The 13,824-nt window shown below is 45.1% G+C and overlaps 1 protein-coding gene across 7 annotated transcripts; it reads right to left on the bottom strand.

The window, feature by feature from the left end:
- Positions 1-370: 370 nt before the first annotated feature.
- On the bottom strand, positions 371-8,353 carry LOC145524647 (GTPase IMAP family member 5-like). Of its 7 annotated transcripts, none has more exons than XM_081537328.1 (5): positions 8,120-8,353; positions 6,568-6,767; positions 5,697-5,780; positions 3,532-3,580; positions 371-2,245 (listed from the first exon to the last, which is right to left on the bottom strand). In XM_081537328.1, exons 4-5 carry the CDS (start codon positions 3,572-3,574, stop codon positions 1,365-1,367), a joined length of 924 nt encoding a protein of 307 aa, XP_081393454.1. In that variant the 5' UTR covers positions 3,575-3,580; positions 5,697-5,780; positions 6,568-6,767; positions 8,120-8,353; the 3' UTR covers positions 371-1,364. The 7 variants fall into 7 exon arrangements, with proteins under 7 accessions (XP_081393454.1, XP_081393458.1, XP_081393457.1 ...); XM_081537332.1 differs by having other exon boundaries at positions 6,341-6,767; XM_081537331.1 differs by having other exon boundaries at positions 5,697-5,775; positions 8,120-8,203.
- Between the last annotated feature and the right edge of the window lie 5,471 nt (positions 8,354-13,824).

Consider the following 13,824-nt stretch of genomic DNA (forward strand, 5'->3'; position numbering starts at 1 on the left):
ATGAGCACTGATTCTCCCTCAAAAGGAGAAGGGAGCACAGAAATGACCACCTGGGGGCCATCCCATTTCCTCTGCCCCTCCTTTTGTCATTTTCAGGATAATTCATTCCAGGGGCTTTTCACATTCTTGGGATTCAGTGAATTTCCATTTCTTGAAGTGAGAGCTTTAGATATAGGCAGAGGTCCTCCCTGTCACCTAATAAAAGAGAAATTCATTTATTTATTCTCAATTCACTTTTTTTGGCAGGAGGCATGAAAACACGGGTGTTCTGATAAATTTCAGGATTTCTTTTAAAGAGATATGAAGAGCTCTTCATTAGTTCAAATGTTTTCAAATGCAGGTAAAAGAGATCCCAAACTCCAATGGCTTAAGTCATAAGGGAATTTATTGGCTGACATAATCAGAAATCAGAGGTGGGGTGGGCTTCAGGGCTGGTTGATTCAGGGGCTAGGGTTGATTCCATTACTCTGCTCAGCCTTGAAGTGTTGGGTAAGGTGACCGTGGAGAAAAAGAGAGTAAGCCAGGCATTCAGGCAGAAAAAGATTCATTATGGGAAGAAAGAAAGAAAGTAACTGGCTTTAGAGAAAAACCAGTGCCCTCCCTTTACAGCCAACTCTTCTTATACCTTATTGATGGGTAATCATGCCCTGAAGGGAGGGGGCCTTAGTTTATCTTTAGCCCGCAGCTGGGGTCTTGTGGTCATGCAGTTGAAGGGATCTCAAAGTTGGGTGGTCACATAGTCTTGAGAAACTGGCACCAGCAGGGAGAAACAGGATATTGCCTTCAGGAAAAACAGGATGCTCACCGGGCAATGTGGCCACTGTGACTTCATCCCTTGTTTGTCAGGTCACCACAATGGGCTATATTTTAACTATATGCTATGAGCCCCTTGTGAACCCTAACATTTTGCCTTCAATCTCACATGACTGCTGTCTTTCCATGCCTTGCACTCAGATGCCATAGTGTCTCGAGGAAGAAGAGACTGTCTCTCTATGGGGGTCTCTCCTGGGCAAGGAGATACCTTCTGGCCCCACTTCTGCAGACTTTTACTCACTTCCCACTGGGTCAACTTTGGTCTCAGGCCCATGACTGAGCTGGTCACTGCAAAGAAAATGGGATGGTACACACACCAGCCAGGCATCCCTGAAACTCAGTCGTTGTCTTGCTCTGAAGCACATGGCTTCACCAAGGAAGCAGTGGAGGCATGAACCAAGCCAGAAATCTACAAGGAAGGAGGGTCATGGGAGCTGCAGAGACAACAAACCATGTCCTCTGCAGACCAGGAGACTTTATTTCTGAATTAAACCATGAATCCATGAGGTGATATTTGAGAAATGGCTCTGCCACACAGATGTCACTCAGAATTAAAGATGGTACAGGATGATCAGTAGAATAAGAAGAAAAAGTAAACTACACCAAACAAGACAAACACAAAGCTCACAATTCACAATGATCCAGGCTTTGAGTAGGAAGACTGTCTTGAAGGCCCAGTTTCTCTTGGCCTCTTTCAGGCCTTGCTTTTGCTTTGCAACCTGCAACTGCACCTTGGCCAGGTAGTACGTGTGGTCTTCTCCACAGGCATCACCCCCACCTCGCTGGAGCCTCTGTGCATCAACAAAGAGCTCGTTGGTGAGGAAGGTGCCCTGGTGCTCCCGCTCCAGCCCCTCGATCACGGCCATCAGCTGGGCCAGCTGCTCTCTCTGCTCGTCCCCGGAAGCCCGGTTGTTGAAGGCGCAATACCTTTGCCCGCACTCCTGGACCAGGCTCCTAAGCCTAAGGTTGTCTGTGTTTGCCACATACTCATCCAAGGATCCGCCCTCTAAGTCCTCCTTGCGGGTGAAGAGGATGACCATGTATCTCTCGGCTCCCACCCCAAAGATCTCCTTCACCCTGGTCACAGCCACTGCGTCCTGCTCGGTGAAGCGCCCCAGCTGGGTCACCAGCAGCAGCACGTGGGGCCCTGGCACCGACAGCAGGTAACAGGCTCCGATATTCTCATACACCTCTTGATCCTGGGCCTCGGCCTCAAAGATGGGGGGCGTGTCCACCACCAGGATGGTCCTCCCATTCCACGTGCCTGTTGCCCTCTGACACTTCCTGGTCACCGCCTGGGCCCCCAGCTTGGACTCAAAAGCTGGCTGGCAGAGGATGCTGTTCCCGGTGGCACTTCTCCCGCTGCCTGTTTTGCCTACCAGGATGATCCTCAATGAAGATGACCCTGGATTTAAACTCTCTCCTCCTCCACCTGTCAAAGCACATGAAAAGTTAATGTGCAATCCCTATGGACTGTATGTGTCCCCCCCCCAAAAAAATTCATATGCTGAAACACTAATCCTCAACGTGATGGTCACTGGTGGTCAGGTCTTTGGGAGGTGATGAGGTCTAGATGAGGACATGAGGCTGGAACTCCATGATGGAATTAGTGTCCTTCTAAGAAAAGAAGGACTATATTCATTAGAAGGACTGATGCTGAAGCTGATGCCCCAATATTTTGGCCATCTGTTGCAAAAAGCCAACTCTTTGGAAAAGACCCAACTCATTGAAAACTGCCCTGATTCTGGGAAACACTAAGGGCAGGAGGAGAAGAGGGTGACAGAGGATGAGATGGTTGAACGGCATCACTGACTCAACGGATGTGATTTTGAGCAAACTCTGGGAGATGGTGAAGAACAGGGAAGCCTGTCCAGGACAGGCATGCTGCAGTTCTTGGGGTCGCAAAGAGTTGGATACCACTTAGCGACTGAACAGGAACAACAAAGAAAAGAAAGAGACTACTCTCCATCAGATGTGGACACAGCAACCAGGAAGTGGCTTCTCCCCAGACACCAAATCCCTCACACCTTGATCTTGGATCTCCCAGGCTCCAGAACAGTCAGAAATAAATATTTCTTGGTTACCACCCAGTCTCTGCTATTTGTTTTAGCAGTTTTAACTGACAAAAAGAGTAATACATGCCTCTTGAGGAGGAAGAGAACGAAAGAAAAAAAGGAAAAGATCTCAAAAGACTAGCACCCCTGGATCAATGTGGCTATCACATCCTCTATTCTCACCACGGGCCTGGGCCCAGAGTAAATATTCTTATATAAAGAATAAAGGGAGCTCACCCAGGGCTGGTAGAATAAATCACCCAGAATGGCCAAAGTCTTTAGGATTGATCCTTCCAGGATGCTGGACTTTTCCCGAGGAAGAAGAGAACTTTCTTCCAGAACTTTCTCCCTATTCAGTTCCCACCCAGAAGCCTTTCTGTTGCTCCGAGCTTCCTACAACCACTGAATTAAATATTCGTCCCATACTTTCAATTCCTCCCATCCCTGCCTGGTCTCCATTTTATCACATGGCTGGGTTTTCTATGAAAAAAACATATCCTCAGTAAGGAGAGTATGACAGCAAATAGCCTAGTAAGTTCTATTTCCTGGGGAAATGCATTTTCTTTGTCTTCAGGTGACTCTAGTCTTGTACCTTTCACTGAAGGTGGGAAGTTGGCTGAGCTCATGGCCCCCCAGTGTCGTGAAGGGCTCCTCCAGACCTTACCTGTGTTGCAGCTGTCTCCTCCACCCTGCTGAAGCCCTTCCATTTTGTTCTAGGGAGAGAACAGGCAAGGATTGTTCAGACTGGAGTTGGATGTGACATTCAGCAAAGAACACCACATTTTATAGATGAGGAGACTGAAGGGGGAGAAAACAACTACTGAAGGTCAACATAATGTAATGGATGATCTGAGACTAAAACCAAAGTCTGCTGATCTCAGCCACTCTTGGCACTAGACTGAGGCTCCTAGTGAAGAGTATATAGACAGTCCCAACACAAGAGCACCAACACATGGTTTCCCACCACCAATACTTAGTTACTGACAATATGCACTGAAAAATGTGCTGTCCACCCAGAAGACCAAACATGGAAGCTGGTCATTTCCTGGCATCCTGGCTCTCTGCCTTGAGGGTCTCAGTCCTGTCCTGAGTTCCAAACTCAAGATTGCCTGACAAAGATTCTCCCTCTGGTAAATTCACAAAAGGAGCTCTTCCCTAAGTTCTTCCATGGTGATGGTGGTGTAGAGAGTCACCAATCATCCCAGTGTGCCCTGGACAGAGAGAAGCCCTTGATCAAAGGAGCATCAGTGTTAAAACTGGGAGAGTTCCAGGCAAACTGGAACGAGTTGGTCATTGCAGAAGTAGGAGATGGTCATGAGTCCAGGTAGGCAGGAGGGTGGACCATACATCCGGTAAACAGAGGGAACACCTGATTTAAGTTCAGACCAGCTGTTATGTTACCAAAGATCTACACTTCTATGTTCTCAGCTCAAACAGTCCTAGACCAGTAACTACCTCAGGGCCATCTCTCTCCTGCCCACTCTCCTTCTTTTGCCATCCCCCATATGTCTTTTTCTTGATCTTTCTTTCTTCCCACCTCTTCCTTCTTGTTTTCATTGAGGGGGTCCACTGAGGCCCCACCCAAGGATGACTACTAAAGCTTCATTACTTGGAAAGTTCTTCACAACCCTTTCCAAAACTACATCAGGACCTTGTTGTGTGCAAACTTTTAGAGTATTTTGTAAAGCTCAAGGACTTAATGCTAAAGAATGAATCTCTAATTGTGGAATTTCAGCATCTAGGACAGATAAACCAAAAAATATATATACTTTTTGGAATAAGTGAATTTCCTCCACCATCCTTGGGATCACGCCATATAGAATATTATCTAACCTCTCCATCTGTGAAATTGGCCACAATGGTTACCTTTGAAGGAAAATAATTTAATAAATAAATTATTTTCATTTGAAAGTCAACATTCAGCTTCTGTCAGTTTCCTGATTATATTTTGTAATTCATTCTAATGGTATTGTATTTTTCAAGCCAAAAGACCGTTCTGCCTCAAGACTTCATTGCACCTCCTGCCTGAGTTTCCAGCCTGCCAGTCTGCCCTACAGATTTCAGACCTACCATCCCCCATAATCGTGTGAGCCAATTCCTTCAAATAAATTTCTTCATACATATATCCTATTGGTTTTGTTTTTCTAGAGAAAACTGATACATCAATTCAGCTAATGCTCTCTGCTGAAACTTGGAAAAGGAATAAACCTGAAAATAATTCTCATCTTTGGCTGGATCTTTTCAAGGAGGATTTTTAAACATATTGCATAGGGGTGGCAAATGGGAGAACCGGGTGTTTTTTTTAGGTATCAGCTTGTTTTCTGTGCTGATGATCTTGAAACCAAGGTGCTCTATTTTCTCACATACTGCCCTTGGGTCATCTTGAATGGTGGTCTCCAGAGAGGACCACTGAGGTGGGGCTCCTGAGCATCTGAAGGTACCACATAGGTACCAGGTAAGTGACTAGAGTGATGAGGGGCAGAGAAAGTGATGCTGAAAGAGCTGCAAAAAGGGCAACTGGAGGGGGGAAGATGGAGATGATACACCTGGACTCATAGAGAAATCAAATGACGCTGTCCACGTCTTTTAAATATGAGGAAACTGAGGCTTCAGGGGGTAGGTAATAAAGCAATGGCATGAAGCCGCCTGCACCCAGGAGTGGTGTTGAAGGGATATCAGAGAGAGATGACAACTCCTTCACTTTGTCTCCTGGCCAATTTAGAATGCAGGCAGGACCAGAGCACGCTGCCTGCCCTGCGTGCTGGAAGAGACTGGTCCCCTCGGGCTGCCCCTAAGTCCCTTGGGAACAGGTCAAGCAGAGCTACTCACGTGCTATATATGACCAAGCAACTGGTAGCCAGCCGTCTCTTCCAAGAATGAGAGGCTTAAATTGCTGCTCTCTTTGAGCCTAGCCTGAGCAGAAAGAGAAGTTAAAAAAAAAAAAAAGGCAGGGGGTGGGGGGGCCTTCTCAAGAACCATCTTTCTCAACTATTTTTTGAAGATTTATTTCTCCTCTCTAGCTTAGTGCAAATTGCCACACCTCTGGTGAGAAGGCTGCCACCACGTCCCAGCTGCACTCTCTCCCCTGCTCTGCCCCCTGAAAACCCCTGTGCCCATCAGTCCCCTCCCAACATCACCATCATCATGCTTCCTCCTGCCAACAACCCAGCTCCCTCGTTTTAAAGCCATCATCCCTTAATTCATTCAGTTAAGCGCTACTAAACACTTCTCTTCCTACACTTGGAAGACAGCTGGACCAGTTTAGAGAACAGCTCCTTCCCAAAAGAAAGTGATTCCTTCTACCACGCTTGGATAGCCCCACTTGCCACCACGTCTCCACTGGGCAGAGCTGAAAGGGGCACGTGGGGACGGCAAAGATAGAGGCACCCTGGCGAAAATTGTGAAACTGATTCAGTTTCAGGAAAATAATGAAACTGGCCTGAAATGGACCAAGTCTGGGCAGATTATCTTACTCTTTGCCAAAAGCATTCAGAATCTCCCCCTACTGGCCCCATAGGAGAGTGTTGGAGAGGGTGACACGCTGATCGCTGATCGGAAGGTAGCATGGTGAGACGGAGCGAAGCGGGATAATCCTCCAGGAATAACGCCCTCATGACCCCATTCTGGTTAATGAGGGAGATAAATCATTTTTTAAACAGTAAATTGTATTTCTTTCTCAGAAATAAAGCACATACTTTACCTGAGCAGATCATCTTGAATCCTGTTCCTAAAAATTTCTCCCCTCTTGAAAATAGAAATTTTCCTTCCAGTTAAGCAGTGTATGCAACAGATAGTAGGGGAGTTTGTGATGGACAGGTGCCCACTGCTAGGGTTTAAGTGGGAAGCCGACGAGGATCTACAGTAGAGTCCATGGAACTCTGTTCAGTGTTGTGTGGAGGCCTGGATGGGAGGGGAGTTTGGGGGAGAATGGATTCATGTGACTGTATGACTGGATCCCTACATTGTTCACCTGAAACTGTCACAACATTGTTTGTTAATTGGCTATACCCCAATACAAAGTAAAAAAGTTAAAAAGTAAATAAATAGAAGTTAGCCACCAACATTTTAAAGATAAGGGATTTCACCTTTAAAAATCTAAATTTATGTGGTTGCCAGTGGGAAAACTGGGGTGGGGTGTTGGGGGAGGAACAAATTGGGAGATTGGATTGACATACATACGCTAATATATGTGTGTATATATATATTAGATAGCAAATGAGGACCTAATGTATATAGCACAGGGAACTCAACTCAATACTCTGTAATGAACTATGTGGGAAAAGAATCTAAATAAGTGGATATGTGTATATGTATAACTGATTCATTTTGCTGTACAGCAGAAACTAACCCAATATTAAAAATCAACTATACTCCAATAAAAATATTTTTACATCCAAAAAAAAAAGAGAGAAACAACAGAAATCAAGTCATATTAAAATCGCAAGGCAATTTTTCAGCCCGTTTTTCAAAGGACATCCTATGACTTCAGGGAGCAGGTCAGACCCTCCTCCCAGCAACGTGCAGAAAATTCTATAGGTCCTGGTGGCTCAGAGAGTAAAGAGTCTGACTCCAGTGCAGGAGACCAAGGTTCGATCCCTGGGTGGGGAAGATCCCTTGGAGAAGGGAATTACCACCCACTCCAGTATCCTTGCCTGGAGAATCTCATGGACAGAGGAACCTGGTGGGCTACATACAGTCCATGGGGTTGCAAAAAGCCAGACATGACTGAGCAACTAACACAGATATGCATGCAGCAGCCACTAGGTGCATATGTGAAAATGCTTTTGCACAAACACAAGAAATAAGCAAGCTAGTATCACCAGAGGGCTACTGTCTGAGCTCATTATGTTCCATATTTTAGGTTCTGAAAAGTATGGACTTCCCCTATGGCTCAGCAGGTAAAGAATCTGCCTGCAACATAAGAAATACAGGAGACCCGAGTTTGATCCCTGGGTTGGGAAGATCCCCTGGAGGAGGAAATGGCAACACACTCCAGCATTCTTGCCACTATTACACTAGTCCGATGGACTGATACAATCATTTCTGAAAAATATAGTACCAGTAATATTTTCTCTTGCAGTAAATTTTGGGCTTTAGGCTACATAATTCCTAACCCTAATAATTTTGAAGTACTGAAACTGAGGCTTTGAAAGATCAAGTGTGCAGGCTGACCCAGATTGTTACTGGGAGAACCACGTTGCAAGGGAGGGAGGGGGAAAGAGAGAGAGAGAGAGACGAACAAACCCTGTTACCTGCTAGATGCCGCAAAGTTCTGCAAGTTCTCAGACAATCTTCCTGCAGCCTTCCTTCCTCTCCAGGCAGCTTCTTTCTTTGGCTTCTAGTCTCATCACAAAAAACACAAGATCAGTGGGCGATGAAAAAAACCTGGCCACCAATCCTATCTGCCAGAGACAGAGAAGGACCAGTCCCCCAGGGTAGGCAAAGAACAACGTGTGGGTTTCCTCACCAAGCCATCCTTGGAGAATGACTCAAATGACCTCAGAGGCAGAGACACCAGAGGAAGAGGGTTTTTTTTGGTTTTCTTTTTAATAACATGCCATTTCCTTCTCCCCACAACATCTCTATAAGGCTTTTGTGCACAACAAGGTCTCTACTTGAGTTAGTCTGGAGACCCAGGGGAGACAATGAACATCTGGGGCACAGCTGCACCCCAAACCAAGCATGTGCCACCCTTCACTGGCCTAAAGTGGACCAACAGGCATCTCCTCACATCCACCATTTACCTCTTATGCATAGATAGCTTCTTATATGTAACTCCAGACGGCAGCGAAGGCTGAACTCAAGCAGGCACCTTGCTTGAGATTGTCAGTGGATCTGGTCCTCTTGTTTCTCTGTCAAATGCCCTGCCCTCAAGTTAGTCATGTTTTGGCTTGCATGGGTGCTCAGTTGTCTCAGTCATATCTGCGTCTGCGACTGTATGGACTGTAGCCTACCAGGCTCCTCTGTCCGTGGGATTCTCCAGGCGAGACTACTGAGCTGGGTTGCTGTGCCCTCCTCCAGAGGATCTTCCTGACCCAGGGATCAAACCCATGTCTCTTATGTCTCCTACATTGTCAGGCAGGCTCTTTACCAGTAGCGCCACCTGGGAAGCTAGGCATGTGCTCATGCAAATTACTATGAAAGTTGGAGTTCGATAATCTTCTGGTAGGTTTTTTCACTACTCACATATGAAAACTATCTGAGATCGAACCCATGTCTCCTGAAGCTCCTGCACTGGTGGACAGATTCAGGGGGAAACAAAGTTTGGTAGATTTCTTCATCTGGGTGGACTTGCATTTCCGTGGAAGCCAGGGACACATCTGTCCCCACCCACAGTATGATTTAGGCAAAGTGACAAGTACTTAAGGGGATGCTCTGGTGGCCTCCCACTTCCTCTGCTTCCACGCAAAGGCCCTGCTGGGGGCTGCAGAGCTGAAGCGCCTCTCTGGAGACATTCTTAGGGTGAAGGGGGCATTACTAGCCCATTTGGGTTCAGATTAACTCTGGGAAAGTAACACTAAATGGGACATAGAGATACAGGTAACTCTTGGTTCTTTTGCTTAGTTTGAAGAAGTGTGCTAAGTCATTTCAGTCATGTCCCACTCTTTTCGACCCCATGGACTGTAGCCAATCAGGCTCCTCTGTCCATGGAATTCTCCAGGCAAGAATACTGGAGTGGGTTGCCATTTCCTTCTCCAGGGGATCTTCCCAGCCCAGGGATCAAACCTGGGTCTCCTCCACTGCAGGCAGATTCTTTACCCACTGAGCCACCAGGGAAGCCCTTTAAACCACAGATGCTTCTAATTGCTGGTGAAAGAAATACCAGCAATAAAGGAGGAAGAGAGTTGCTCCTTCCTGCCCCTGCAGGTGCAGGGTAAAGCAACAAGTATTATTTCTACAGAAGAGTTTGTGAGATATTCAGTCCTTGAAAACTGTAGTTCTGCCCCGTGAAAATAACCATTCATCTCTCTAAGTCTGTGGCATTATGGTTGTCTTATTTAATAAAGTGTTTCCCTACTGTGAGATGTAAATTGAAATCTAGTCATTCCTAACAGGTCTTAATACTCATACAGTTTCTTGGACAGATCCACAGGAGATCACTGACAGTCCTTTCTTCTGCCATAGGCATGCGGGCAATAAAACAAAATAGAAAAGTTTGAGATTTGTGTCTCACATTTAAATTCACAACACACTCAGTAAAATAGAACTGTCAAGTGGTGTCAAATGTCTTGCAAATACTACCCCCTGCTGTTTATCTCTTAAGCTCACTATGTTAAGCGTCAAGTTTTTTGCTCAGTCTGGAAATTTTAATAAATGTTTCCTTTATGGCTTCTATCATTCCTAGAAAGCCCTCCTTTCTCATCCCTCTATTTAAAAATATATTATTTAGGTCCACACAAAAATCTGCACATGAATATTTAAAATAGCTTTATTCATGATCACCAAAATTTGATAGCAGCCAAGATGACCTTTAGTAGATGAATGGATAAATAGGCTGTGGTACATCCAGTCAATGGAATGTTATTCACCAGTGAAAAGAAATGTGCTATCAAGCCATGAAAAGATATGGAGGAGCTTTAAATACATATTATTGAGAGAGTCAATTTCTAGTTAGGTTGATAAGAAGTCTGGGATCCCTGAGGAGGAGAAAGGGGTCTGGAGCTCTCAAGGAAGAGATAGGAGTCTGGAATTCTCAAGGAGGAGGAAAGGACAAACTTTTTTTTTTTCTACATTCCTTAGCTAGGATTATATAACAACAATATGTCCTGCTTGAGGACAGTTTGTCCTTGAAAATCTTCTGACTAATCCTATTATCTTAAAATGTATATTATGGGAGTGGGTCTGGTAACATCTTTACAACCTTGAGACATTCTTGGGAAGAGGGGAGCAGAGGGTAAGATGTATGGAAAGAGTAACATGGAAACTTACATTACTATATGTAAAATAGATAGCCAACAGGAATTTGCCATATGGCTCAGGAAACTCAAAGAGGAGTTCTATATCAGTCTAAAGGGGTGGGATGGAGCGGGAGACGGGAGGGAGGTTCAAAGGGAGGGGATATATGTCCATCTTTGACTGATTCATGTTGAGGTTTGACAGAAAACAACAAAATTCTGTAAAGCAATTATCCTTCAATAAAAAGTTAATTAATAAAATTCTTTTGATTTATTGTAATAACCAATTGAAAAAGTGTATAACTCCCTTTTCTAAGACTAGTGAAGGGGGCACTCTCCATCCCCCTTCTGATACCTACGTCAGAAGCTTTCTTTGTCCTTTTTCACTTTAATAAAACTTTGCTACACAAAAGCTCTTGAGTGATCAAGCCTAGTCCCTGGTCCCGAAACTAAATCTTTTTCAGTGATCGTGAATCTGACACTGCTCACCATAAGCTATCATCTTGGGGACTCGTCCATGATCTTCTGGACAAGGTAAGAGCACTCAGAGCTCTATCCTCTCTGCTTTCTCAGTACACACGTTTTCTCCTTTACTTGACTAGCTCTACAGTGTGCTTGTGTGAATGAATGACACACCCTGCATGAAGCAAGGGATAAACACTGCTTTGCAGTTTCTCGGTGCCTTGTAATGACTGAAGGCAAGGCCCCAAAAAGGGGAGCCTTGTCAGGGATTTATACCGACCTCCCAGTGCCAAGAGACACCCAACGTCCCTGCGAGCAGAGCGGCCAGGAATGGGCAAAGTGTGTGAACCAAACTTTACTTTCCTTGGTCACCTTTTCCTGGTCTCTTTGACCACTTCATAATTGCCTGGGGAATTAGAACTACTAACCTAATCAGTCAGATCACAGACTTTCAAGGACTTGTGATCCATGCCATTATGGTGTACTTTTACTTAGACCCCCTGTATGGAAGCACCTAGCCTTGCTAAGAGCTGAAAGTTACCTAAGTATGATTGGGAGCAAGTCGGAGGTCTAGCTCCTCTAGCTCCAGGAATGTCTCTCGGGCTAGAGGTTACTCTCTTGCCTGCCTGCCTCAGGGCCCACGACCTGAAAGTGAGTCTTTATCACGGCTGTGCCTCCAATCTATGTGGATAGAAGCATTGCTGGTGACCATTATATTTTTGAGCACACAGACTGGGAATTGCAGGATCTGGTCAGATTGGAAGTGCAACGTGCTTCTTCCTTTGGTAGTGCTAACTGTTAGTGGATCAGAGGAGGCTCTTCAGTGGCTTCTGTTTCAACTCCTTAGATATTCTTTTTGTGGAATCTGTGGAAATGAACTGAAGGATTGGCCCTAGTAGCTTGAAAACAAAAATCACTTTTTCCTCACTGGCCAACCCTCCACCACATCTTTTGCTATCATATATACTGGCGTGGCGACACTCAAAAGGGACATCTTGGGGTTTTTTTTTTTTTCATCCCTTTATGACTCACCATTTCTACTTCAGTCAGGACTGCACTCAGGAATGTGCATGGGCACATGTAAGACGAACATTTCCCTTAGTAGTACTAGCTTGGGAAACATTCCAAAAGACTACTCTGCTCCACCCTGGGTGGCATCAGAAGAAAAGGATAAATCAAACAAAGATCTTAATGATGGTGTGGAACTAAGTCAATTTGGGATGCCATCAGGTCTACCCCTGCTGCACCTCCACCCCACCTCAGTGGCAGAAGCAGGAGGGACCAGTTAAGGTGCCTGCCTTGGTAAGGGAAAGACTAAGTCCAACCAGGCAAGGAAATCTTCAGTGGAAAGTCTGTCTACATCCTCATCTAGAGCAGGGAGCGACACCTCTGGTGGAAAGAAGCCAAGGCTGTGGATGCTGTTTTTTTCTCTCTTACAGATGGGAGCGATCAGCTCCAGAACCACTCCTTTAAAATGTATTTTTAAAAAGCTGGGACAAGTTTTATCCCCAGAATTTAAAAAGACATGGCTGATTTTCTTCTGTGATACTGAATGGCCACAGTATCCTTTGGAAGATGGGGAACCCTGGCCTGTTGAAGTGTCTCAATTATGATACTGTTTTACAATTAGATCGGTTCTGTAGAAAACCAGAGAAATGAGTAGAAGTACTATATATGTTGCTCTTTATCTCTCTTCGAGACACGCCAGACTTGTGTCCTAAGGGTATGGATTTGGGTATGAAACCTTCAGCTCCCTCCTGTTCTCTTACTTTGCCCCTGTATCTGGGGCTCCCAAGTGAACAGGCTGAGAATCAGGGCACCCTTCCAGGAGGGGTTGCCTCAGTCTAGGTAGAAATTCAAACAGTCCCAATTGCAGTCGTGACTATCTAGAGGATCCAAAAGGTACATAGAAGGCTTTACGGGACTAACTTTACTTTATGACCTTACTTGGAGAGATGTAATAATGCATGTCTTGGGACAGACCACTCCTGACTCAAACACTTGAGTTTTGGGGGAAGCTACTACTTTTGAAGATGAATGGCTTGAATGTGAGACAAGGGGAAAGAGGGAACATAAAATAGCCCTCCTTCCTACTGGGAGCCAAGCAGTTCCCATAACAGAGCCACTTTGTCAGATGTATTCTTGAAGGACACAAACGAGTGCATGTTAAGACTCTAAACTATGCTACGCTGACTGACATAGAACAGGGAGAGAAAGAAACTCCTGGTAAATTCTTAGATAGACTATAAGAGGCTATCTACAAGTTTACTGATGTTCCTGAAAGTACAGAAGAGAAATGACCTTAAAGGATAGATTTCTCACTCAGTCAGCTCTAGATATCTGCCGTAAGTTACAAAAACAGGCCTTTGGACCAAATCAGTCTTTAAAAAAAGCTATTACAGCTGGCTCAGACATATATTATGGTAGAGAATACGAGGAGGAAGAAAGAACCAGGCAAAAGACTGAAGCTCCAACAATGGCTATTAGATCTGCTCTGAAATAGCCTGAGGAAAAAATGCCCAGAGGGACCCAGATGAAAAGGGATGGACTTGTTATTACTGTGGAAAAGAAGGGCATCTCAAGCGGGATTGCCCTCAGGC

The sequence above is a fragment of the Giraffa tippelskirchi genome, chromosome 10, assembly GCF_054371585.1.
Source record: "Giraffa tippelskirchi isolate mGirTip1 chromosome 10, T2T-mGirTip1v1.2.pri, whole genome shotgun sequence".
Lineage (NCBI taxonomy): Eukaryota > Metazoa > Chordata > Mammalia > Artiodactyla > Giraffidae > Giraffa > Giraffa tippelskirchi.